Source organism: Mastigoproctus giganteus, chromosome 9 (assembly GCF_048544385.1).
Source record: "Mastigoproctus giganteus isolate SK-2022 chromosome 9, ASM4854438v1, whole genome shotgun sequence".
Classification (NCBI taxonomy): Eukaryota; Metazoa; Arthropoda; class Arachnida; order Uropygi; family Thelyphonidae; genus Mastigoproctus; species Mastigoproctus giganteus.
In genome coordinates this window covers 163,803,310-163,828,241 of record NC_143583.1, presented here as the reverse complement: position 1 = coordinate 163,828,241, position 24,932 = coordinate 163,803,310, and the positions used below count along the sequence as shown (strand labels likewise).

The 24,932-nt window shown below is 38.9% G+C and overlaps 1 protein-coding gene across 1 annotated transcript; it reads left to right on the top strand.

The window, feature by feature from the left end:
- The first annotated feature begins 6,460 nt into the window (after positions 1 to 6,460).
- LOC150080864 (uncharacterized) lies at positions 6,461 to 24,599 on the top strand. The gene is made up of 2 exons (XM_090381497.1): positions 6,461 to 6,902; positions 24,529 to 24,599. The coding sequence occupies exons 1-2, from the start codon at positions 6,469 to 6,471 to the stop codon at positions 24,554 to 24,556; spliced, it is 462 nt and encodes a 153-aa protein (XP_090237623.1). The 5' UTR covers positions 6,461 to 6,468; the 3' UTR covers positions 24,557 to 24,599.
- The last annotated feature ends 333 nt before the right edge of the window (positions 24,600 to 24,932 follow it).

Genomic DNA, 24,932 nt, shown 5'->3' with positions numbered 1-24,932 from the left:
CATTGAGAATTGGCACGCACCCATTATGAGAGGTATTAAACAACGATAAATGACATTGTTTGTATTTATTGACTGTTTGAGTGATACAACACACAAATAATTGACAATTTTTTTACAGTTCACGATGTTCGAAAATCCCACCGCCAACTCAATGTACTTTGCAACTCTTGGGAATTTTGTATACTGCGCTTTTCATCCAACCCCACAAACAAAAATCTAACGGAGTGAGGTCTGGAGACATTGGTGGCCAGTGAACGGGACCACTGCGGCCTATCCATCGTTCAGGTAAACTTCGATTTAGATATTGTATCAGCAGACGGGTATAATGTGCAGGAGCTCCGTCATGCTTCAAGTACATACCAATCCTTGTGGCCAAGGGAACATCCTCCATTAGTAGTGGAAGCTCGTTTTGCAAAAATTCTAGGTAAATGGGCCCTGTAGTACGATTTTGTAACACAACAGGCCCAATCAACTGATTGTTGATAATACCGCACCACACGTTTACAGAGAAGCGGCGTTAAAAATTTGTTCCTACAATGGCATGTGGATTTTCGTCTGACCTATGAGAGCTACGGGTGCTGTTGATACCGTCACGGGTAGCTTCATCGCTGAACAGTATTAATGGAATTAATCGGAGATTAGCATTTACCCACCGACAAAATTCCAATCGCTGGGCGTCGTCTCGACAAAGTCTCGTTCGTTATATGAACAATTTTCTTCGTTCTACGGAAACTATTTTAAATGTTCGATATCAAACGAACATACACATTGAGAATGAAGTACAGTATATGCTCAAAGTAATTTTCAAGTCTACTCGCGAAAGTGCTCTTGAATGACGATAATGTGTGTAACTAGACATTTAGACGGTGGTAGGCACGTTGATAGAAATGCGGAGAAGACAGATGATATTATTAAGACCATTTGTGCGCGGGGCCCTGCTCGACAGAACCGGTTGAACATGCTTGTGGCCAGGGCTGGGTGTACACAAAAAAGGTGGAAGCGAACAAAGAAAACATGACAAGCAATATAAAATTTCTTCAAGAAGGTCATCAATAAAAATAAAACTGTCATGCTTGTGGAAATTCATAAAAACCAATAAATAAAATGAATTAAAACAGTTAGTGGGGTGGAGTATTGTGCTGTAATCACACCGACAACCATACCAACTGTAAACAAGCAATCTGTGCAGTTCACGAAAAAATATGGATAATACGTAATCACTTCAACTGCATATACGTAAGCCGTGTTAGATGCTGATTAGATAACACCTTATTCCTGTTGTCAAAATTTCCATATATCATTGACACAACACAATGAGCTATTCTAGCCGCATGTATGCACTGCTCGCAGAATTTCATATCCGACTGCACAATTACCCCAAGGTCTCTCGTTCTCCATTACCCTGCATCTAGTACCACACGGTTGGTATGTTACTTTGAGATGACTGCTACCCATTTCAGTACGTTGCATTTGTCAATGTTAAACTTCAACTGCTATTTCTCAGCTAATTAACTAAAATTTTCTAGACCCAGATGGCTGTCCTTAACCCTGTAGACTTGGGCATTAAGCCTGATATACCTTCATCAATATCATTAATAAATATACAAAACAAGAATGGACCCAGACTAAACCTGGGGAACTCCACTAATAACATTAGTCCAATTGATAACCACTGTCTTCTTCCACTTAACCATTCCGTTTTCCGTAGCAGTAACTTGCCCTTAATGACCCATTGCTCCAGTTTGTACAGTAGCGTTTATGTGGAACAGTATCAAAATCCTTCCAGAAATGCAAGTATGACGTGAAAATTATTTTTGCATCCGGTCCTGTGTCATTGCATCATAGTAACTTATCAGATTGGCTAGACAAGCCAAATCCATGATGTCGTTGCAGTATAATCGCATGCCTGTCCAAATGATCCTGATTACTTCTTTAACCAGTGATTCCATGATTTTCCCTGTAAATGATGGTAAGCTAACAGGTATGTAGTTACTTATGTTTTTAATTGATCATTAATCCGCACTACATTAGAACATCGCCTCCACCCTAAGTGTCTCTTTCTCTGACATTAGAGCGACGGTACTGCATTCCTCATTGTCTCCAGATAAAATAACGTCTAGGATCTGTTTGTAGGCTAAAACGGGACTTAACAGAACTACTTAATTTTTCAAGGCTCCAAGTCACATGGTCACGACACCAGTTTCTATGAGCTCTGTGGTGATTTGGAGTTAATAGGATTCAAAATTCAAATCATATAAAGGCCACCCGTAATTTCTTACATATACCTGTTCATATATTATGTATGTAAATTGTGTGTATACTCTGGTCGATTTTTCTGTTTTGCTGGACGAAAACACCCGTTTCTGGGAATTAATGGGATGGGTATGTTGAGGGGTCAGACGGTTCCGGGGATTTCTCCCATCTCCGCGTATGTTCTATGTATCGAGTGACAGTACCCTGTCTTTGCCAGACGTTTAAAAGTAATATATGGGTCATGTGGTATGTAGTTTTTTGTGCCCATTGTTCATCCGGCCTGTTGGCCGCCGGACCCCTAGTGGAACTAGGGCCAACAACAACCCTAGTGGAACAAGGCGTTTCCATACCTAGCGACGGGGACGTCGGCCGGGTGTATTAAGAGACTAATTATACTATGGAAGGTCCTGCCACTTACTTTCTTGGAATTTCGGTGGCTAGGACCTAGAATAAAGGTTAGAACGATCGCGGTTGATTTCGGTAAAACTGCATTTAGAAAGCGCTGCGTGGGGTTTTACGCTGAAAGAACTATTTTTTACAGAGCCTAAAGAAGTCGGGCAAAATTTGATGTGATTTAAATTTGGAAATGTGGGGCAATCGCTGTACAAGAGAAAGTGTTGGGAGGGGAGGGTGGAAGACTGGGGGTGAAATAGGAAGAAGAGGGGTCGATAGTAAGGTGACCCCCCCATTTTCAGTGGGCCATGCCTATGCCCCACCAGAGAAACTATGAGGAGGCAAGAAGAGTGGGAAAAAAAAACAAGATCTGCACAAGGCAGTGTGGTTTTAGGTGGCCAATAGGCCATATCACCTAAGGGAGGGGAGGAGACTGGAACCGTCCACTCCCCCCTTCCAGGGGTTGGAAGATTTAAGGAAACCAGGTAAGGGCACCAAGTTTAGATCGCCAATGTCAGAGGGTCAGATTTAAGATGTGGTTGTTCTTAACACCGCGACTGGGGGACTAGAAGATCGTTCCATTAGTTGGTATTTGTTATACTTCAGTTGTATTTCAAGTTCTTCCATTTGCTAGTTTCGGCTTTGGTAGGGACTCTTGTACTGCTACTTGGCGCACTGTGGATAGTGAGTTCTGGTCCATCAAACATGAGGCTGGTTTGGGATTTATCCATCATCAGTGTCTTGTCGCCATAGGCATCCTCCTTTGTTCATTGCCTTTTCTATTTAATAGCGTCAAGTTTAGTTGTCATTTCTGGGTGTTCAGTCGGTAAGGATTTGTTGATAGGGGCACCATTTCCTTACTTAGGTTCCCTGCTGCTCTTTTCTTGCTCATTTGGTGCGGGGTCTATGGTCTACTTTGTTAATTTCCTGCGTTGCTGTGCAGCGTAATCAGTGTCCTCCTCCTTAAGGAAAAAACCTGCGAAAACTTACTGAACTCTTTGTATTCTTCTTCCGTGTCCAGTAAAAGGTGTTCCGATTACGAGGAAGGTGTGTAGTCTTGATTATCAGGATGCTTCGGAGATCCTCATAATATTCCCATTCATACATTGCGTTGCCAAGTCTCTAACTCTCCGCATCCACAATTCGGGTCGTCTACAATTCCCATGTTATTTAGCTTGGCTGGCACCATGACCTGTCAGTAGGTATGTAGTGTTTAATCCTGGGAAGAATCAATATGGGTTCTGGGGTACACTCTGCTGACTTGTATGAATTTTTTTGTGTGATTTCTCGTTCACAAGAGTTTGACCATCTCTCTTGCCATGCCTGCCGCAGGTGCATCACCAGCCGCGTTTTTTTTCCTGTTAACGATTATTCGCTGGATCTGTTGTGTACCCTATGAAGGTTGTTTGGATTCCTCTAGAGAGCATGTACATTAGCCCACAACGCACTACCCCTAGATCAAGGGGAAGCACACCTACAAGGGTCTGTAAGGCATGTATGCTCACTGTACAGCAGGCACGAGTTATAGTTAGTAGAATATTTCTCTGGGTGGTGTCAAGAATTCTGTTGTTAACGGCTGTAACTGCCTTGGTAAACCATACAGGCGAGCCGTAGATTATTGCCGGGATAAATATCGCTTTGTAGTAGAGTGCCAGAGTTCTTCGTTTTAGTCCCCAGTCTTTTCTAGTGATTTTTGCAATCATGGCTTCTGGTAGAGGAGATGTTGCTTGAAGGATTAGTTTGAGTCTAAAATGATTCTAAAATACTTTTAGTTGCTTGCTAAGCTTGATGGTTGCGCCCTCAGTTTTAATCTGTGGCGGCCGACGAGTGTCTAGTGTCCCTTTTAATAGGATTGGGCCCGTCTTTGTCGGCTAAATTGGCAATGAGTGCAGCTTCGTCCATTCCAGTAGTTTTTCAGTACCCTGTTTGCCTGGATTTCCAAGCCGGCCCTTGAGTTTGCCTCCACAGTGAGGATGAGGTCATCTGCAAACGCTTGACTATTCATCTCTCCCAGGTCCATCGAAAGGAGATCATCTAGGACTATATTCCACAGGAGCGGCCCCAGCACTGAACCCTGTGGGCAGCCTCGATGTACGAGTCTAGTTATTTTCTGATACGGTGTTATTACTTCCACTTTTCTTTCTTGCAGGTATGATATTATGGTGTTGTGGATTCATCGGCAGGCCTGCCTCCCGGAGTCTGCCGGCCACCACACCCCGGCAAAGTTAATTGAAAGCACCAGAAAGTATTTCTTGAAACACTGTTTTGCTGCTTGGATAAGGTTTTGGAGTGCATCTACTGTTGACGATGCCTGGTTTGAAACCATACTCTGCTAGAGGAGAGGTTTGCTGAGTTATTGTGGCTAGTAATTCTCATGTAGGAGTCTCTCCAAGAGTTTGCTCACCATGGAGAGCAGAGCTATTGGCCTATAGGAGTTCGGCATATCTGGTTTCTTGGTTAGATTTTTTATAATCAGCCCTTCCTCGCATGAGGACCACTTGAATTGACCCTTCTTAACACAGTCCGGTGAAATGTTTTCTTCTATGGTCGTTGCAATTTCAAGAAACGATGACAGGACATCGTAGGGTTCCGTCTTGCTGTGAGCCAGATTAGTCTATTCTGGTTGATGCAGCCCTTGGCCGGCTCTGGTAATGGTTCCTGTCTCTTGATACTGCTTCCACGATGCCGAGAACACTGCGTGACACATTACGTCAACGTGGCACTCCGCCTAAGACTGTCTGGTTTCAAGTCGTCCAAATGCCATCCATCTCAAACAATCAACAGAACGTAATAACTTGATAATTCTTCTCTTTCTTGGTGATTTCCTTCTATTTTTGACTCTCTCTCTCTCTCTCTCTCTCTCTCTCTCTCTCAGGGTAACTCGATTTTTTTTTTTTTTTTTTTTTTTTTTTGGCTGGTGCAGCATAAGCCTCAGGCTTCCTTGCACCATGTAGCTAATAATAATAATATCTCCCCTCCCCATTTGAATGCTTTTGCTAGCATCAGCCATACTACTCTTCAATCTCTCAGAAATGCTCATCAGAAAGCTGTTGGCCTTAATTTCTTCGCACTGTTTGTACCTAGCACATACAAAGACACCCCCCCCCCTGGCTGAATTGTCCTGTTCCTGAAAGATCTGCAGGCGCCTCCGTAGCCAGGTGGGCAGAAGCAGCAGTGCGTAGCACACGCTTCTTGATTAGACTGGGGTTCTAGCCCGTGACCACCAAATACGGAGGATGCGGAAAGGTCAGGGAATGACCACCGCATTTCCCCGGAGCAATATGGCTTTAGTTGCTAATGCTCCTAAAAACCAGATAACAAAAGAAAGATCTGCAAAAATTTCACAAGTTGCATATTTTTTTTTTTTTTAGACTATGATGAATTGGAAAATTCCCCCACTTCGGTTCGTTCCCTACAGCACACCCACTACTTTGTTCGCGTTGATTTGCTGCTCTAGTCTAGGGCATGATTTTCGTTTAAATGCAATTTAATCGAATAACAATGAGAATTAATAAATTTGATTATTTGACAATATGCAGTGATGCGGACGTTCCGGCCTCCTGGGTAATATAATCTTTGTAAATTTAAAAATGCACCCATTTGTTGCAAAAAACTTGAACTTGTCGGTATGGCAACGATCGCAATAACTTTGTTACGGGTGCGTGGGAAAATTTAAGAGCATTCGTTCAGCAATTGTATCTACAGCGCCATCTTGTAGGTAGTGGCGAAGAGAATCGCAGTAAGGATGAGCAGAAGCAAAATTCCGTGATATGTGCAATTAGTTGTAACGTTTGATTTGATTTTGTTGTGTAGTTTTAAATAATGGTATTTTTGCGTGTTTTTCGAATAGCTAGAAGTTTCTCTGGCCATTTGTGTCGTGTGCAATTAAGTAATGTAACATTTCGGTCTTTCTCAATTATGACAAGCATATCTCCGTTTTCACGGTGTAACCGTATCGATAACTTCAAACATTTCTGTCATAACAACAACCCAGACGCAATGCAGAGCCAAAATTCTAGCAAGAGTAACTCTACCGCTGAAACTGATGCAACAGATTCTCCAAAAATTCCTTTAGCAAAGTTACAAACAAAACTGATGCTTTCTTTTACATGTAAAGTTTGCAGTACTCGAGTAACAAAAATGATTTCTAAACAATCTTATTATAACGGCGTAGTTATTGTTACTTGTGATGGCTGTCAGAATAAGCATTTAATAGCTGATAATTTGAATTGGTTTCCTGGTTTACAAGCCGTAAGGTAGATTTCTTTTTTTTTTTTTTTTTTTTTTTGTGTATCATTTTAAACTTCTGATTCCAATGCTCACCACTTTGTTGAAGCGTTTCTCTTAGCGTAATTTAAAGTCTGCCATTATTTCTAAGTGAGACTAGTTGGACTTTATTTTATAGACGTCGTATGGTACTTCCACCAGTTGCGTTTTGTGCATGTCTTTACCCATACACCATTTAAATTGGTGTGTAAATATTAAAAAGATACACTTTATCCTTATAGCAATTGCCTTGGTTCAGAGCTTTCCCTTTTATACTTTGAACTTTACCTGTGTAGAGTTTAAAAATATGTTTATTACTAATAAAGTTTAACAATCATGTTTTGTGGATGTATTCTCCTTCTCTTCTTCAGTTTATTTAATCTTGCATTTGTACTGTCACCAAACTATCAAACTCACATGAGTAGTTACAATCATTAATGAAGTAGTAGTACTAATGGAGGCATGTGGTGCAAGAAAGCAAGTCTTTTATATTATCAACTTCCATGACAGATGAAAGTTGATGGTATGAAATGCTATACTGAGCACAGCCGAACTCACTGTTTATAAGGATGTTGGTCTAATGGCAGCAACTCTCTTGCAGCAATCCTTAAATATGGCTAGGTACTGGGTGATTTTTTTCTCAGTTAATGGTTGTTCTCTGTAAGATTCCCACTTTTTGTGCAGTTATTTGTGTTGTATAAGATTAATATTCCCTGTAATTGTGTGTAAATAGACTGGATGACTTCTGTTACGTATGTGGAGAAGTTGCGTTAGATTCAAGAAAGTGTCCCTTAACTTGAGCCATAAAAAGGGCCTTTTATTAGGACTATACTAAGTATTGTTGCTTTCTCTGCAAGTGGGCTGAGCCGTGCCAAGGATATGTACTACAACAAGAGGAGTTGGCCTCAATCAAATTCATTAACACCTGGAATGAAGAACATAGCATTTGAACCTCTAGTAGATCTAAATAAAGTTTTGCTTCCACCACTCCACAACAAACTGGAGCTCATGAAAAATTTTGTGAAGGCTTTGGAAGTGAATGGTCCTATATTCACATACTTGCAAGAGAAATTCCCAAGGTCTAGTACAGAGAATATTAAGGCAGGCTTTTTCATTGGTCTAAAACTTTAGGTGTAAAGTAGGCAACCAAGGACAAGAACTGGGCTCCATACATATGCTGCATTACCTGTTCATCAAAACTCAATTTCTGGGTGAATTGAAAGGGGTGTTTTATGCCTTTCACAATGCCCATGATATGGAGGGAGCCAGCAAGTCACGTCACAGACTTACTTCTGTATGGTGCCTCCTACTAGAAAAGGAATAACAATGAAGAAAAAGTGGACAGTGACGTACCCAAATATACCATCTGCAATTCGTCTCGTGCCTCACGGTTGAAGTACTACCTATTCCTGAACCACTCGACTGTTTTTCTGTATACTCTGATGAAGACACTAATGAACATCAACTTGATATACATGAAGTACAGCAGCTGTCTACATCGTGATCCACCATTTTTTCCAAACCATTATCTTTCTGGACCACATAAGATCACAGAAAGTGAGCTTAATAACCACCAGGGATCTTGAACTACTGAAAAATAAGACTGAGCTTTTGGCCTTGAGGCTACAACAGCGAAATCTAGATCATTCTGTGAAAGTGACATTTCGTACTCTAAATCAAGGCTATGATAAATTCTGTCAAACAAAAGGTAAACTTTTTTTTTTTTTTTTTTTGTTAGTTGCCGCATCAGCTTCTGTGGCCATATTGCACCTCCCAAGGTTTTTGCACTTTCTATTCTGATCCAAACCTGAGGCGGGATTCGCCTCAGGTTTGGATCAGAATAGAAAGTGCAAAATTCAAACCCGCGACCTTTGGGTTGCCAGGCAGGCACTTTACCCACCTGGCTAAGGTGAACTCATTGTTTGTAAGGATGTTGATGGTCTAATGGCAGCAATGAATGTGAGGTATATTCCCAAAGAATGGCAACTATTTATAGACTCCACTAAGGTTAGCCTTAAAGCTGTGTTATTACCAATGGAAATATGCTGTCCACAAAAAGAAACATACATACAAAAATGGAGAACATCCTCTTAGGTGTATACTATCAGAAGTAAGAGTGGCAGATATATGATGATTTAAAGGTAATCTCCATTTTATTAGGACTACACTAAGTATTGTTGCTTTCTCTGCAAGTGGGCTGAGCTGTGCCAAGGATATGCACTACAACAACAGGAGTTGGCCTCAATTAAATTCATTCACACTTGGAATGAAGAATGTAGCATTTGAACCTCTGGTAGATCTAAATAAAGTTTTGCTTCCACCACTCCACATCAAACTGGGGCTCATGAAAAATTTTGTGAAGGCTTTGGAAGTGAATGGTCCTGTATTCACATACTTGCAAGAGAAATTCCCAAGGTCTAGTACTGAGAAGATTAAGGCAGGCTTTTTCATTGGTCCAAAAATAAGGCAACTTTTCAAAGATGAACAGTTTGAATGTGTCCTTAGTGATGGGGAAAAATCAGTGTGGAAAGCCTTTCAAAATGTTTCGACTGGTTTTCTAGGAAATATTAAAGCTGGCAGCTACAGGTAGCTTGTGGAAGATCTCATTACTTGCTATGAAAAACTGGGGTGCAACATGTCATTGAAGATACATTTCTGGCACTTACACCTGGATTTTTTCCCGCCAAACTCTGGTGCCATCAGTGACGAACATGGTGAGTGCTTCCATCAAGACGTTGCAGCAATGGATCAAAGATACAAATGCAAATGGTGGAGTGCCTTCGTGTTAGCTGATTATGAATTATGAAGCCACCTTTTCAGTATTGTAGTTATTACCTGAAGGAAACAAAACAGGACTACCAAGTAAGTGATGAGTACGAGGAACAGGCAGTGAGAAATTAATTTTATAATAAGAATGGGGTAAAGTGAAAGGTATTTGTTCAAGAAGAGATGGAGAATTGATAAGAGTTTACGATCTTGTAGACAAAAGAGACCCACAGAGTTGTTGTCTAGAGTGAAGAGGAATGATTCTGAAGCGACCACAAAGAGCTCCATAATTTCGACGGTGAAGGGTAATGTGATTTTGATAGCATAAGAATTTAATTTGAATTCTCTCAAGTGAATTTCCACACAACAGGAATATCTTTCTGTGAGAAAGATATTCCTGTTGTGGGGACCAGATAATATCACAGATATTATCTGTGATATTATCTGGTCCCCACATACCTTATGAGTATACAGACTAAAAGACAAACTTAAAAGTTATATCACTCCCTTTACATTCTACTAATACCCAATGGTATTATTAGCATTAGTAGAGGCATATGATGCAAGAAAGCAAGCTTATGCAGCATCAGCCAAAAAAAAAAAAAAAAAAAAAAACCACTTCCAATTCACCCCTCCGTTCGTTCGAAATACCTGTCCAGCTGAGCCTTAAATTTATTTAGGCTATCAACTTCCACAACAAGGGATGGAAATCTGTTCCACCAACCAACTACCCGCTGGATAAAGGCAAATTTCCACACATCTATCCTACATCTGTCTTTCCTAAATTTGAATTTATGCCCTCAGGTGATTATTCTGAGTAAGAGGAAGAATCCCATCAGCATTGAGCATGCTCAAACCATTCAAGGCTTTATACACCTATCAGATCACCTTGCCGCTGCCTAGTCTCCAGACACTGTAATTTGAAAAACTTGAGCCTTTCTTCGTAAGAGCAACCCTTTGTTCCATTCACTACTCTTCTTGCCCTTCTCTGTACTCGTTCCAGCAGCTCTACATCCTTCTTGAAATGTTGTCGCACTATTAGCCTTAGATGCTGATGTGCCATAAAAATCCTAATAACCAACCAACCAACCAATCCTTGAAATGAGGCCTTCAGACCTGTATACAGTACTCAAGGTGTGGCCTGACCATTGCCTTATACAAGGGAATAATCACCTCCCTATCCCTGCTAGAAAAATTCCTGTATATCATTGACAATACACCATGAGCTATTCTTGCAGCCCGTCTGCACTGCTCAGAGAACTTCATATCTGCCTGCACAATTACCCCCAGGTCCTTTTCATTCTCTACCACTGCTAGTGTAGTACCACAGAGTTGATACGTTGCTCTCGGGTTGCTGTTTCTCATATGTAGTACTTTACATTTGTCAATGTTAAACTTCATTTGCCACCTCTCAGCCCATCTGCCCGACCTTTCCAGATCCTGTTGCAACAGCATAGTGTCCTTAACTACCCTGCCAACCTTTGTATTGTCTGCAAACTTGGACATTAAGCTTGATATACCATCATCAATATCATTTATAAATACAGAAAACAATAATGGACCCAACACTGAACCCTGAGGGACTCCACTAATAACATTAGTCCACGATGAGCAGTGTCCATTGATTACCACTCTGTCTTCTCCCCCTCAACCACCCCTTTATCCATAGCAGTAATTTGCCTCCAATGCCACACTGCTCCAATTTGTGCAGCAGTCTTCCATGTGCAACAGTATTATCGACAACTTGTAATTTGCCGACCAGGCTAGCCGAGTGGGTAAAGTACCTGCCCGGCAACCCAAAGGTTGCGGGTTCGATTCCCGCCTCGGGCTTGGATCAAAGTACTGCAAAAACCTTGGGAGGTGCAATATGGCCACAGAAGCCGATGTGCCAACAACTACCAAATCAAAAAAAAAAAAAAAAACTTGTAATTTATGCATCCATTCCGAAAAAAAAAAAAAAAGTCACATAAATTAGTTTGCCTTAACTGATGACAGTTTTTTCAGTACATAATTCTTAATAGTGGTCAGATGCAATAAATGAAGATGTTCACTTTCACTCTGACATTCTAACCAAGCCATCATCTCATTAATGTTTTCAAGCACTTCATTAATTTATGGTTCTTTTCCTTATACGAGTCATCCTCAATATCTTCTGAGTCACTCCCTCTGTCACTGGCCTTCTGTTTGTTGATTGTTCTTTCCACTGTTTACAAAGGCTGCAATTTCTTCCTCACTCAGGTAATGTGCAACTATAGCTTCTGCATCCAACTAAATCCAAGGAGGCAGATCATTTTTTCTCCAAGACTGCCACCAAGTAAGTTACAAAAAAGCTCTTCTTGTTCCGAAATGCTGCAAATTCAAGGGTTATTATTAGTAATCTTATCTTTTTCCAATACATTTTTCCAGCAGTTTTCACTTGTTGAGCTTACTTTTTCCCCATGCCATTCCAGTATTGTATGCAACATCTTTCAGTGTTAACATTTTCAGAAATCCTAGAACTTGAATTTCTGAGTTCACAACACTAGCAAGTAGCTAGTGTTGTGAACCATGATAGTAGGCTTTGAAGGTTTGTATAATGCCCTAATCCATGGGCTGAATTAGTGAAGTTGTATTCCTTGGCAGTAATGTTATCCTGATCTTGCCACTTTTGATTTCAGAGGATCAGCTGAAGAGTGAGCTGGGCATTGATATCCAACAGTAACAGTCTTTTCTTCAAGCTTTTTGGAAAGCAAGTGTTTCTCGTTGATGGTATAAATTCATATTCACTCACCGATGGTGCAAACTCACTTTCAAACCATAAAGCAAAAATATCACTTGTCGTCCAAGCATTGGAGCTGTTTATGTAAATCACAGGTAGAGATGTCATGTTGATGTGCTTAAAATACTGGGACCTTTTAACTTTTACTGATGCACAATGGCTTTAATATATGATTTTCAGTCTTGTTTGTGCACAGTAACACTGTTAATTTTCATGCCCACTTTGTTGGGTGGCTTTTTAATGTCCAGTGACTTGCCTGGGAGAAGTTTATAGTACATCACTGTTTTGTCACAGTTGTATAAGTTCATTTGTGAATTCACATTACGCAGAAATTCAGGAAATGCTTTTGCTGCTGTAATGTCACCAAATGCAGAATTGCCTACAAGACTAACTTGGGATATTTCATGACAAGCCTTCCATCTCCAAAACCACCCTTCAGAAGCTTTAAATGTGTCATCATTTCTACCAAGTAACTTATGAAATTTAAGTGCTTGTGCTTTCAGAATTACCCCATTTATCGTACTTTTTTTACTACACTTCTGTAGAAACCAGTTGTATAAGCATTGATCTCTGTCACTGTTTTCACAAAGTCTAATTTTCTTTCTTTGGAGGTCTATTTCATCTGCCGAGTCTTGTAGATGAATGCAGTTTTTCTTCCTCTTTCATCCAACAGTGGATTGTTCCTTCTGGAATTCCTCACTTGTGAAATATACTGCATTTTGTTTGTCCACTCTTAACTCTTTTAATAATCTTTAACTTTTCTTCAACTGTATAATTTTTTCTTTTGAATCAGTCCTACAGATTTAATAATTTTACTGTGTATTTATTTCTGATGCCCTAGAATTTACCATGTTTTGGGAAAACTAAATTTAAACCAAACTGTCTGGCTTATCATAATGCCAAAGTGATTCCTAATACAATTCGTTCCATTCTTCGCTGTGTAGTTTTCAGCTTCTCTTCCATTCTTTTGGTGAGTGCCCAAGTTTCACTTCCATAAGTCATGGCAGAGAGTATACATTGGTTCATTATTTTAAGTTTCAGACAAATTGGGATATTGCTCCTCAGTATGTGACTATATTTCCTGAATGCTATCCATCCAAAATTTATTATTCTCTTGACTTCCAGTCATTTATCATTATTACAGCTAATGACTTGTCCCAGATAAGTATATGAATTCACCTTTTCAATTACAGCTTCGTCAATGATTATATTCCTTTCTGTGGCATACTTGTTCATCATTATTTTTGCTTTAGCCAAGCCATATTTCATCTTTAGTCCGAAATCCTTATTAACTCTGCATATCTGATTAAGATTTTCCTCTAATTCTTTTGGGATCATGGCTTGTGATCACAATGTTTATCAGTAGTGATTATTCATGCATTAACTTGCTAGCTCACTGCCAGAGAGCTAGATGATTTTGTAATAACTGAGAGGAAAGTGGAGGAGAAATTGAAGATAAACATAAAAAAGGCACCCATGGTGGACGGGATCTATCCAGTTATATTAAAGGAGGCAGCAAAGGAAGTAAGCAAACCCCTAGCCATAATTATGAGAGCATACTTGGACTCAGGGGAGGTACCCATGGACTGGAGATGTGCAAATGTGACCCCAATTCACAAAGGAAGATCAAAGGGTGACAAAAGTAATTATGGACTTTAATTACTTCCAGGAAAATTAATGGAGGCACTGGTTAAAAAAGCACTGCAGGATCATCTATACAAAACTTTCATTATAGCTCGGACACAGCATGGTTTTGTTAAGGGAAAGTCTTGCCTGACCAATTTGATTGGATACTATGATGTGGTCACAAAAGAACTGGTTGCAGGGAATAACTCTGATATCATATATTTGGATCTTAGAAAGGCTTTTGATACTTTTGCACATGGAAGACTGCTGAACAAATTGGAGTTGTTGTTTTCTGTATTTATAAATGGTATTGATGATGGTATATCAAGCTTAATGTCCAAGTTTGCAGATGATACGAAGGTTGGCAGGTTTGTGAAGGACACTAATGACAGTACACTTCTGCAACAGGATCTAGAAAAGTTGTGCAGATGGGCTGAGAGGTAGCAAATGAAGTTTAACATTGACAAATGTAAAGTACTACGTATGGGAAGTAGTAACCCCAGAGTAATGTATCAACTCTGTGGTACTACACTGACACTGGTAGAGAACGAAAAGGACCTGGGGCTAATTGTGCAGGCAGATATGAAATTTTCTGAGCAGTGCAGGCAGTCTGCAAGAGTAGCTCATAGTGTCTTGTCAATGATATACAGGAATATTTCTAGCAGGGATAAGGAGGTGATTATCCCCCTGTATAACGCAATGGTCAGTCCACACCTTGAGTACTGTATACAGGTCTGGAGGCCTCATTTTAAGAAGGATGTAGAGCTTTTGGAACGAGTATAGAGAAGGGGAAACAAGATTAGTGAATGGAACAAAGGGTTGCTCTTATGAAGAAAGGCTTAAATTTTGCAAATTACAGTGTCTGGAGACTAGGCACCTGTGAGGTGATCTGATTGAGGTGTATAAAGCCTTGAATGGTTTGAGCATGCACAATCTGATGGGATTTTTCCTCTTGCTCAGAATAATCACCTGAGAGGGCATAAATTTAAATTGAAGAAAGACAGATGTAGGATAGATATGTGGAAGTTTGCCTTTAGCCAGCAGGTAGTTAGTTGGTGGAAAAGACTTCCATCCTTTGTTGTGGAAGTTGATAGCCTAAATAAATTTAAGGCTGAGTTGGAATGAACAGAGGGGTGAAAAGGGAATTTTTTTTTTTTTTTTTTTGGCTGATGCTGCATAAGCTTGCTTCCTTGCATCATATGTCTCTACTAATGTTAATGCTAAAAAGAATTTGCAGATAAAGGAACCACTAAGTGACAGTGCTCACAGTGTACTGACGTGGGATTGACTCTATTGTCAGGGAAACGGGGAACATGGTTTTGCTAATTTTATGAAGTAGTACTTGTAGTTTTTGTTCTATTACATGCAGTAGGGTCATCTTGAAACATGCAATTGGTAACATCTCCGTAGTGATCTAATTGTGGGAAGTAATTTTGACTGAATTCTCAGCATTCACTGTACCCATCACAAATTCAAGACGACTAACTCCTCTATGTGAAATACAGCCCCGTATCATTTGAAATTCAATGTTTCTGTGGAGATGATACGATCAGGGTGAAAGTCTCCTCTTCTTCATCTAACGCTCTGCTAGCCATCCAAACCATGCAATTCGAATTTTGATTCATCAGAGAAAATAGCACATTTCCACTAATCCTCAGACCAAATAGCCTACTCTTTTGTCCACTTTAGATGCTGGGCTTTTTTTTTTTTGTGTGAAAAGTGGCTTTTTTTCATGAGTGATGTGCTACTAATCCTAATGAGGAAAGGCATCTACAGACAGTAGCAGTACTTGCCTTTATTCCTCTATTCTCCTCCCATGCTGTTTTGAAATATGTTGATGAGGATCTTCTGTTTCAAACACTCAGACAGACCAGAAATCTCTCTTGCGCTGTAGAAGATATTCATGAATGTCTCCACTTCTTTTCTTTCTTAGACTGCCAGTTTCTGATAATTTTCATAATAAATGTGCCACTGTTGACTGATTATAGCCAATCCCTTAGTTATTTCATGCATAGGATGTCTCTCTGCATTCAATGTAGCAGCAATACTTTTCTTACATGATGTTAATTGTGAAAACTTAGCCATTGCAGTAGCACAGAATGTTGGGCTTGTGGCATATGCACTGTATTTATACTGCTGCTAGGGTGATGCAGTCATGTGACATCATCTAAGAGCCTGCTAGAGATTGATGATGTAATAGGGTTAAAAAAAAATAAATAAATAAAAAGTTTAACTGCAGCCATTATCAACTCACTGCAGGACGGAAGCCTCCTCAACAATTTATGCTGAGGGAAATGGACCATAACCTACCATGCTGGTCCAGTACGGGTTGGCAGATCGACTGTATTTAGCAAGTCAGGGGCTTGAACCCCGGTCTAATCAGAGCATGCGCTTCCGCTCCTGATCACTCGGCTACAGAGGTCGTAATACTATTACAAACATATATTTTGCCAAATTTCACGGAAATTTGGTGAATTTTGCGAGTGATGCAACTTTTTTGATCATCTCTGTACATGTGAAGGAAGAATGTTCCACAGAACAGAAGGGATAAATGAGGAAAAGTTGGTTCTATGAGTTTTTAGCTGCAGCACATTTTTGACTAGTTTGGAAAAGAATTACAGATACAGGAGGATCACAGATACCAATTCAGAAGAACAGTTTATGTGGAGATAATTACAGGAAATGCATGCAGCAGAAACTGAACATGTAAGATATGGTGGACAGACTTTGTAAAAGACATGTCAATAATTAAACAGACTGCCTTCTTTTGAATGGAGTTCAGAAGCTTGAAAGAAGTTTTACAGGCACTACCCCAGATGTGAGAACAATATTCAGTGGTGGGGAAGATTTGAGATGTGTGCAGAGTGAGCAATTGTCTAGAAGTAAATCCTAGAATGCAAAAAGAAAAGAGGGAGATTAGAAGTCAGGGAGGTAATCTCAAATAGAGATATGTGATCTTTCTTAGAAATCTGAGTATCATTGAAAACGAGCACAGGAGAAGCAGAACTTTTTTTTTTTTTTTTTGCAACAGGACTGAATTTTAGCAAGATTGAAGTTTGTTTTCTTCACCCACTTGGAGAATTACCTAATATACATTTATGGGCTCAGTGGTGAATATCTGAGAAGTTTGGATTGTGTTTGTGCAGGGCAAGGTTTCTCAAAGTGGAATGCAATGTGCATCATCAGCAAAACTATGGATAGGATTTCCAGTCAATAAATGAAGGTCATTAATATACAAGAGGGAAAGAAAGAACTGAATCTTGGAGAAGTTAGGAGACAGCACCATTTACCATCATCTCAAGTGAATGATCAGAGGAAAACTGGATACCCATTTGCAAAAAACAGTAGACAGGCTGTAACAGGAGTGCTTATTCAGAAGATCTTTATGCAGAGGCAGCTCACTGGTAGGCACTGCAGAACTGCAGCACCCTGAGCTTTTTAAATTTAAATATACAGTCAGCGGTTATATGAAATTTTGTGAAGAACAATGCAGTAAATATTTTTATTAACAGGTCCCACATATAGTATACTCATCCTCTATTTACAATAATCATTTCAATAATAAACGAATAAAAACATGAGATCATTTTCAACTTTGAAGTTTAACTGTAGGTGGAACTGTGCACTACGCAGTTCCACATTTAGGCCCCAGTGGTTTAGTCAATGCTTAGTTGGCAGGTTGCCAATATGCAATTTTAGAGGTGATAAAATGAGTTAAAGGAACTGTGGAGCAAGCAGTGCCGATTTGAACAGTGAACTAAACTTGAATGAAAAAGTTAATCTATTTTTAATAAATAAAAACCAAAGAATGGATTTTATTTTTAAATAAAATTTGAGATTACCCAAGTCTTTTAATGGCAAGTGTCCAGTTAATGTTTTGTAGTATTTTTAACTTGCTTATTATTATTACCATCTGTCTATATGTCTTATAACCGAGGCAATTTAATGTAACTTTAAGAAGCAGCACCCCCATACATCAAAGTCACAAGCCACCACTGGTGGATATCTGAGAAGTTTCGATTGTGTTTGTGAAGGGCAAGGTTTCTCAAAGTGGAATGCAATGGGCATCATCAGCAAAACTATGGATAGGATCCAGTCAATAAATGAAGGTCATTAATATATAAGAGGGAAAGAGTGGAAGAAAACTGAATCTTGGAGAAGTTAGAAGACAGAGCACCATTTGCCATCATCTCAAGTGAATGATCAGAGGAAAACTGGATACCTTATTTGCAAAAAACAGTAGACAGGAGCACTTATTCAGAAGATCTTTATGCCAAAGATGTTCAAGGGAAACTGCTTGAGTTTCACTAATTTTTTCCAGAAAATTTATCGAAAGGTGAGTAACATAAGCCAGTACATTACCATTGGATTGACACTGATGGAATCTGTATTGGCAATCAATAATCAAAAGGAAGGTTTCGAGATAGTTTAAAAGTTGGTGGATTTCTCCATTACTTTGGAAACATTAAAGGCAAGTGCAATGGGACAATAACTGGAAGGGAGATTTGTCGACTTTTTAGGAACTGGTTGGATATGAGTAAACTTCCATGCAGAAACACCAGGTGATATGAGAAAGTGTAAAAAGGTGACACAACAGAAGCACAGCTTTTGAGAACAAGTGTTGAAATTCCATTGGGGTTTGGAGCTTTCTACGTATGACAGAAGGTGGTTTACCAATATTATTGATACAAGAACTAGAAGTAAAATAGGATACTAGAAAGTCAGTGTTGTCTTTAGCTGAGGATGCACTAGAACTATCAGGTGGGAGCATTGATGAACAGAAATTGTGGCCAAGAGCTCTCGCAAGAGACCAGAATGCTTGACTACTACTTGGGCAAGAAGCATGTTTTCTACTTTAAGTCTGTTCAAAATCAAGTATGGATTGATTAATAAATGTTTTACTAGTTTTAGTGTGAGCAGAAAATGAAGCTGAAGATTTGAATACAAGCCAACTGTGAATCTTGAACAGCCTTGGCACAGTTGGAATGCAGAATAAAGGATTTCATCCCTACAGGAATAAATTCACCGACATGATTTGAGTGAACTTTTAAATCATAAGATATAAAACATTAATCAAACACCAAGGAAAAGAACAATATAAATCATGTAGATCATTCCATTTTACACTCCTGTAATACTAAACAACTCGAGGTTGAGAGTGGCCATGAGAGAGGAGGTGGGGGCAAGCTCCAGATGAACATACATACCAGGGAATATTATTCATAACAAACTTGCATCCTGGAAGTTTGTGCACTTCATAGTTTCCAACACAACTGAGGGAATTTCACAAACAAAAACACATGATATTCTGCCTCCAGCACTTGCAACCTACAATAAAGAGAGAGTCCAGTTTCTGAACAAAATTATCAGGGGTACACCAGCAATGTGTGAAATAATGAAGGGCTCCATGATGTGGAAACATTCTGGGTCTCCTCTCTCCAGAAAGTTCAAGACTGTCTGCAAGTTTATTCTAGCTGCAATTTGGGACAGGCAAGCTCTTTATAGTTATGCATTTCATCAACAATTTGAATTTACTCTGTACTTAAGGCTGGCCTTTAAGATAATTGGTTATTTTTCATTCAGTTCAATGTAGAGTGCCTATGTGGAGATTTATACAGTGCTCTGTAAGAGAATTTCTGTTGAACAGAAGTTACGGATTTCAATTTAGTTTGTCACTTTTCTGAAACAGAAATAAAAATTTAATTAAGTAAAATTTTTAAAAAAAATATAAGTTTTAAAATACTGTTTACAGTTTTATTTGATCACTTATGTATCAAAAGTTACCTGTTAAAAGTGCATAGAGAATTTAAGAATATACTGGTGTGCATGATTCCCCCCCCCCCCATTTTTGCCAACACCCTCCAATCTACAAATGAAGGTTGAAAAAAGTTAATCAGGATGAGATAGCCTGGCTTAAAGTTTGCCTGTATATAAAGTGCATAGAATGATTGGAAGAAAAAGAAACTCTAGAGTGCTAGTCAAGTTTCAATAATGAATTTAGAGCAAAATAAAATGAAATCCACTTAATGGAGCAAGATGAAAACAGTGCTTAATGTGTAGAGAATAAATGGAAACCTGGGAAGTAGAAGTAGTCTGAACCAATGCCTCATCTCTTCAGAAAAAAGTTACAAGGCACTCAGAAGGTAAAGGAGGAAGTTTCAATAATTCCTGAACTCAAAGACTTGATTTGAGCAGCTGTAGCCTGACACTATTTTATTTCTTTATTTTATTTTCGAACTTCATTTCAGCTTGAAAGCAGCTTTTAACTCTGCAGTATTGGTGCTGGATCCATGGGGTTCTTCTCGAAAAATAACATTTCCATATTAACAATGGTAGAAGATAATCTGTAATATAGATTGCTAAATATAGTCAGATTTTTATTGTTACGGTTTTTGATTTTTACGATGTTTGCAGTAACTGTGTGTGAGAAACAGTTTGGTGGTATGCAACCATTATTATTTATTACTGGTGTCAACACTTTAAAGCTCAGAATTGCATTTTGTTTCTAAATGAAAGTTTATAGCTTTTATTCTCCTTTTAGTTCTATCCGTAGCCGAGTGGTCAGGAGCAGGAGTGCAGTAGCACACGCTCTTTGAGTAGACCGGGGTTCAAGCCCCTGACTGCTGAATACGGTCGATCTGCCAACCCGCACTGGACCAGCGTGGCAGATTATGGTCCATTTTCCCTCAGCATGAATTGTTGAGGAGGCTTCCATCCTGTAGTGGGTTGATAATGGCTGCACTTTACCTTTTTTTTAGTTCTATAAATATCTACAGTGCTTTTGAAAGATTTGTCAATTTTTGCATGATAAACATGGTAAGCAGTTTTTACCTGGGATAGAGGTACATGTGTACTTTTCAAAATTTGCAGTTCATGGAATTTGAAAATGGAGGTGAATATTAGTATCTAAGATAAATATATATTTTTCTTAATTTTTTAAACTATTTATGCATATAATAAACAAATGTGTGCACATCTGAAATTATACATGATTAACAGTTTTTAAACTGAAAAATGGAAGACTGATACTTTTTCATGCTTATATTTTGTCTGAAATCTATAGCACTTAATTTTCAGTAGAATTAATTTGCTTTAAAAAAAAGTGTACAAAGGAGTTTTTTTGATATTTAATTTTTTTTATTAAGAAATAAAAAAAGAGTACATACAAAAGTGTAGAAATCCAGTAAGAAATGATGAAATACTTAAATATTCCAAATTAAAAGTAAATAAATGTTTTTCAAGAAATTTACACTTGCTAGGTGCCACTGCTGCAGGAAATAAAATAAGGTCCACCTATATCTACGTTACATAGAATAATCAGAGGAAAAAAAGAATACTCAAAATGCCATTGAGACATATCTCCTTTACTTGCTTAAAAACTTAGTATTAGTCGGTATTGGTCAAACTTAAGTTTAGGAGGGAGAGAGACAGAGAGAGAGATGGCTGACTTTTTCAAGCTCCATTTCCTGTTTGGTCAGCACCAGCAAGAACATGCATTTAAAGGGATTTTATAAAATCTCTGTATAATGATCCCCTTTTTTAATATCCTAGCAAATTATAAATTACTTCGAAAGACAAAGAAATTCTTTATAGTAAACCCAAAAATTCTTTCCTTCTTCTTGCTAAACAGTTCAGTAACTTTTTTTTTTCTCTTTTTTATTATTATTATTGTTATTACAGTAAATCCTCCCTAAATGTTACAGTTAGCATTAGTAGAGGCATACGATGCAAGAAAGCAAGCTTATGCAGCATCATCCAAATAAAAAATAACGCTCCGATTTCACACCTCCGTTCATTCCAGATACCTGTCCAGCTCAGGCTCAAATTTATTTAGGCTATAAACTTTCACAACAAAAGATGGAAGTCTGTTCCACCAATCAACTACCCGCTGGCTAAAGGCAAACTTCCGCACATCTATCCTACAATTGTCTTTCCTCGATTTGAATTTATGCCCTCTCGGGTGGTGCCTCCATAGCCAGGTGGAAAGGAGCAGCAGTGCGTAGCACACGCTTCTTGATTAGGCCGGGGTTCGAGCCCATCACCACCAAATACGGAGAATGCAGAAAGGTCAGGGAATGACCACCGCATATTCCCGGAGCAGTATGGCCTTAGTTGCTAATGCTCCTAAAAATCTAACAACAACAGCCCTCTCAGATGATTTTTCTGAGCTAGAGGAAGAATCCCATCAGCATTGAGCATGCTCAACCCATTCGAGGATTTATACACCTCAATCAGATCACCTTGCAGGTGCCTAGTTTCCAAACACTGTAATCTGCAAAACTTAAGCCTTTCTTCATAAGAGCAACCCTTTGTTCCATTCACTAATCTTGTTGCCCTCTCTGTTCTCGTTCCAACAGCTCTACATCCTTCTTAAAATGAGGCCTCCAGACCTGTATACAGTACTCAAGGTGTGGCCTGACGATACACCATGAGCTACTCTTGCAGACTGCACTACTCAGAAAACTTCATATCTGCCTACATAATTACCCCCAGGTCATTTTCATTCTCTACCACTGTCAGTGTAGTAACACAGAGTTGATACTTTACTCTGGTGTTACTGCTTCCCATATGTAGTACTTTACATTTGTCAATGTTAAACTTCATTTGCCACCTCTCAGCCCATCTGCTCAACTTTTCTAGATCCTGTTGCAGCAGCATACTGTCATTAGTGTCATTAACAACCCTGCCAACCTTTGTATCATCTGCAAACTTGGACATTAAGCCTGATATACCATCATCAATATCATTTATAAATACAGAAAACAATGGACCCGACACTGAACCCTGAGGGACTCCACTAATAACATTAGTTCACGATTAGCTGTGTCCATTGATTACCGCTCTGCCTTCTTCCACTCAACCATCCCTTTATCCAATGCATCAATTTGCCTCCAATGCTGCACTGCTCCAATTTGTGCAGTAGTCTTCCATGTGTAACAGTATCAAAAATCTTTCTAAGATCCAAATACATGATATCAAAGTTATTCCCTGCATCCAGTTGCTTTGTGACCAGATTATAGTAGCCAATCAAATTGGTCAGACAAGACTTCCTCTTAACAAACCCATGATGTGCCGGAGCTGCAACTGAAGTCTTGTCTAGATGATCCTGCAGTGCTTCTTTAACCAGTGCCTCCATTAATTTCCCTGGAACAGAAGTTAAACTAACAGGTCTATAATTATTTGTGTTGCCCTTTGATCCTCCTTTGTGAATTGGTCATATTTGCGCATCTCCAGTCCAGTTAATCTGGATGTCAGATAATCCTGATCAAAATATGAAAAATTCCGTTCACAGTTGAGTCCTTTGAAAGACACACAGGATTTAGGAAGGCAGATGGGTCACTCTGACTGCGCAGAGAGAGATGGAATGGAGAAACGTGTCGTGTGTGTTCTTAATTGTTGTTGACCATGAGTCAGAGGGATGTTATTGCTTATATCGCTTGATTTGCATACTTCTTTATACATAATGCATATGTAAACATTTTATATAATTATGGGTTCTAAACTCTAATCCATTAGGGCTTAAAGCCTCAAGCTGCGAAAGAGATCAGACTACGTGTATTTTAGTGCAATTGCATCATTTATACACAGCTGTTATATTAGCTGTAAATATATTAGCAAATTTGCAATATCGGCATCATTTGAGTTACATCTCATATTGTGAATACCTTCACGACGAGTTGCCATGACATTGCACTACTTCAAATAAGTAACGCTTCACCCGAAGGAGAAGACTGTTGTTACTTATTCTCAGTGGATACCACCACCCAGACGGCACTGTTTCAGGGCTATTTTGTATTTGTGTGGGATAATAACTCGACTATCCAGTTGTCCCTATTAGACTTAGAAAAGCAAAAAAGATAGAGGGAAAGTAATAGTGGGAGTGGGAGTGGAAGAGGAAAAGAAACGGTGTAGAAGAATGAAAGGGACAGTAACTCCTTCAACTCACACCACTCAAAAACTCAAACTCCTTGAATAGGCAACGCTTCCCCAGTGGAGAAGGCTGTTATCTATTCTTGGAAACTCCGGACATCATCAGGCTCCCCGTGGTGCCATTTCAGGGCCATTTGGCCCTTCTTCGGTGGGTGGGTAGGTACCCAAGTGATGTTTCAGGACTATTTTGTATATGTGTGGGATAATAACTCTACTATCCACTTGTTCCTTATACTATATTGTATAATCTAATTAGATTAGATTATACTATATTGTATTAGTAAAATTATGTTATGTTCAAACTTTTCTTTATTCTTTTGCTGGTTTTGTGAACTATCAATATAAACTATATAGCTTGACTATACAGTTATGTTCTGTGAAATAACAGATATGGGCATAATGGAAAAAAATTTATTTATAAAATTTTCTTTTTAACATCTGTTTACTAAAATAAGGAAAATTGTATACAAATTCAAATTACAAAGGTTTAAATTTCTCCAATGACTGTCTTTTTTTTCTTTTTTTTTTATTAATAGGAAATCGGTAAAATCATCAGAAGAATGATCCACTGGTACTGTAGAATGGTTGAGAACTAAAAGAAAAAAAGTGAAATAATAAAAAGATAAAAAAAATTAAGAAATTTTTAGTTGCCATAGATTAAATGTTTTGTAAACCTTACACTGAAAGGCCAGTTATCCTGCATGTATGGGGTGAGAGGGATGGCAGTTCCACACAAATTCTCTTATACAAGTTTAACATTCACAATACTCTGTCATAACCTTTGAACAAGAAACTTTTTAATAAAATTCCTGTCATTTGTTTACTCTGTGATGACTATCAGCTTCTCTAAAGGTCACTTGGCTGTTTAGAGTTGTTTACAGCATTTTTAAACTGAGTTCTGTGAAACCTAGATTTTTAATGAGAGGGGTGGGGGGAAGAG

Bases quoted from the DNA above. Each gene is read 5' to 3' on its own strand.
- LOC150080864 (XM_090381497.1), top strand. From the start codon at position 6,469: ATGGTATTTTTGCGTGTTTTTCGAATAGCTAGAAGTTTCTCTGGCCAT. The intron at 6,903-24,528 runs GTAGATTTCTTT...TTTTATTAATAG, and splicing joins CCTGGTTTACAAGCCGTAAG to GAAATCGGTAAAATCATCAG.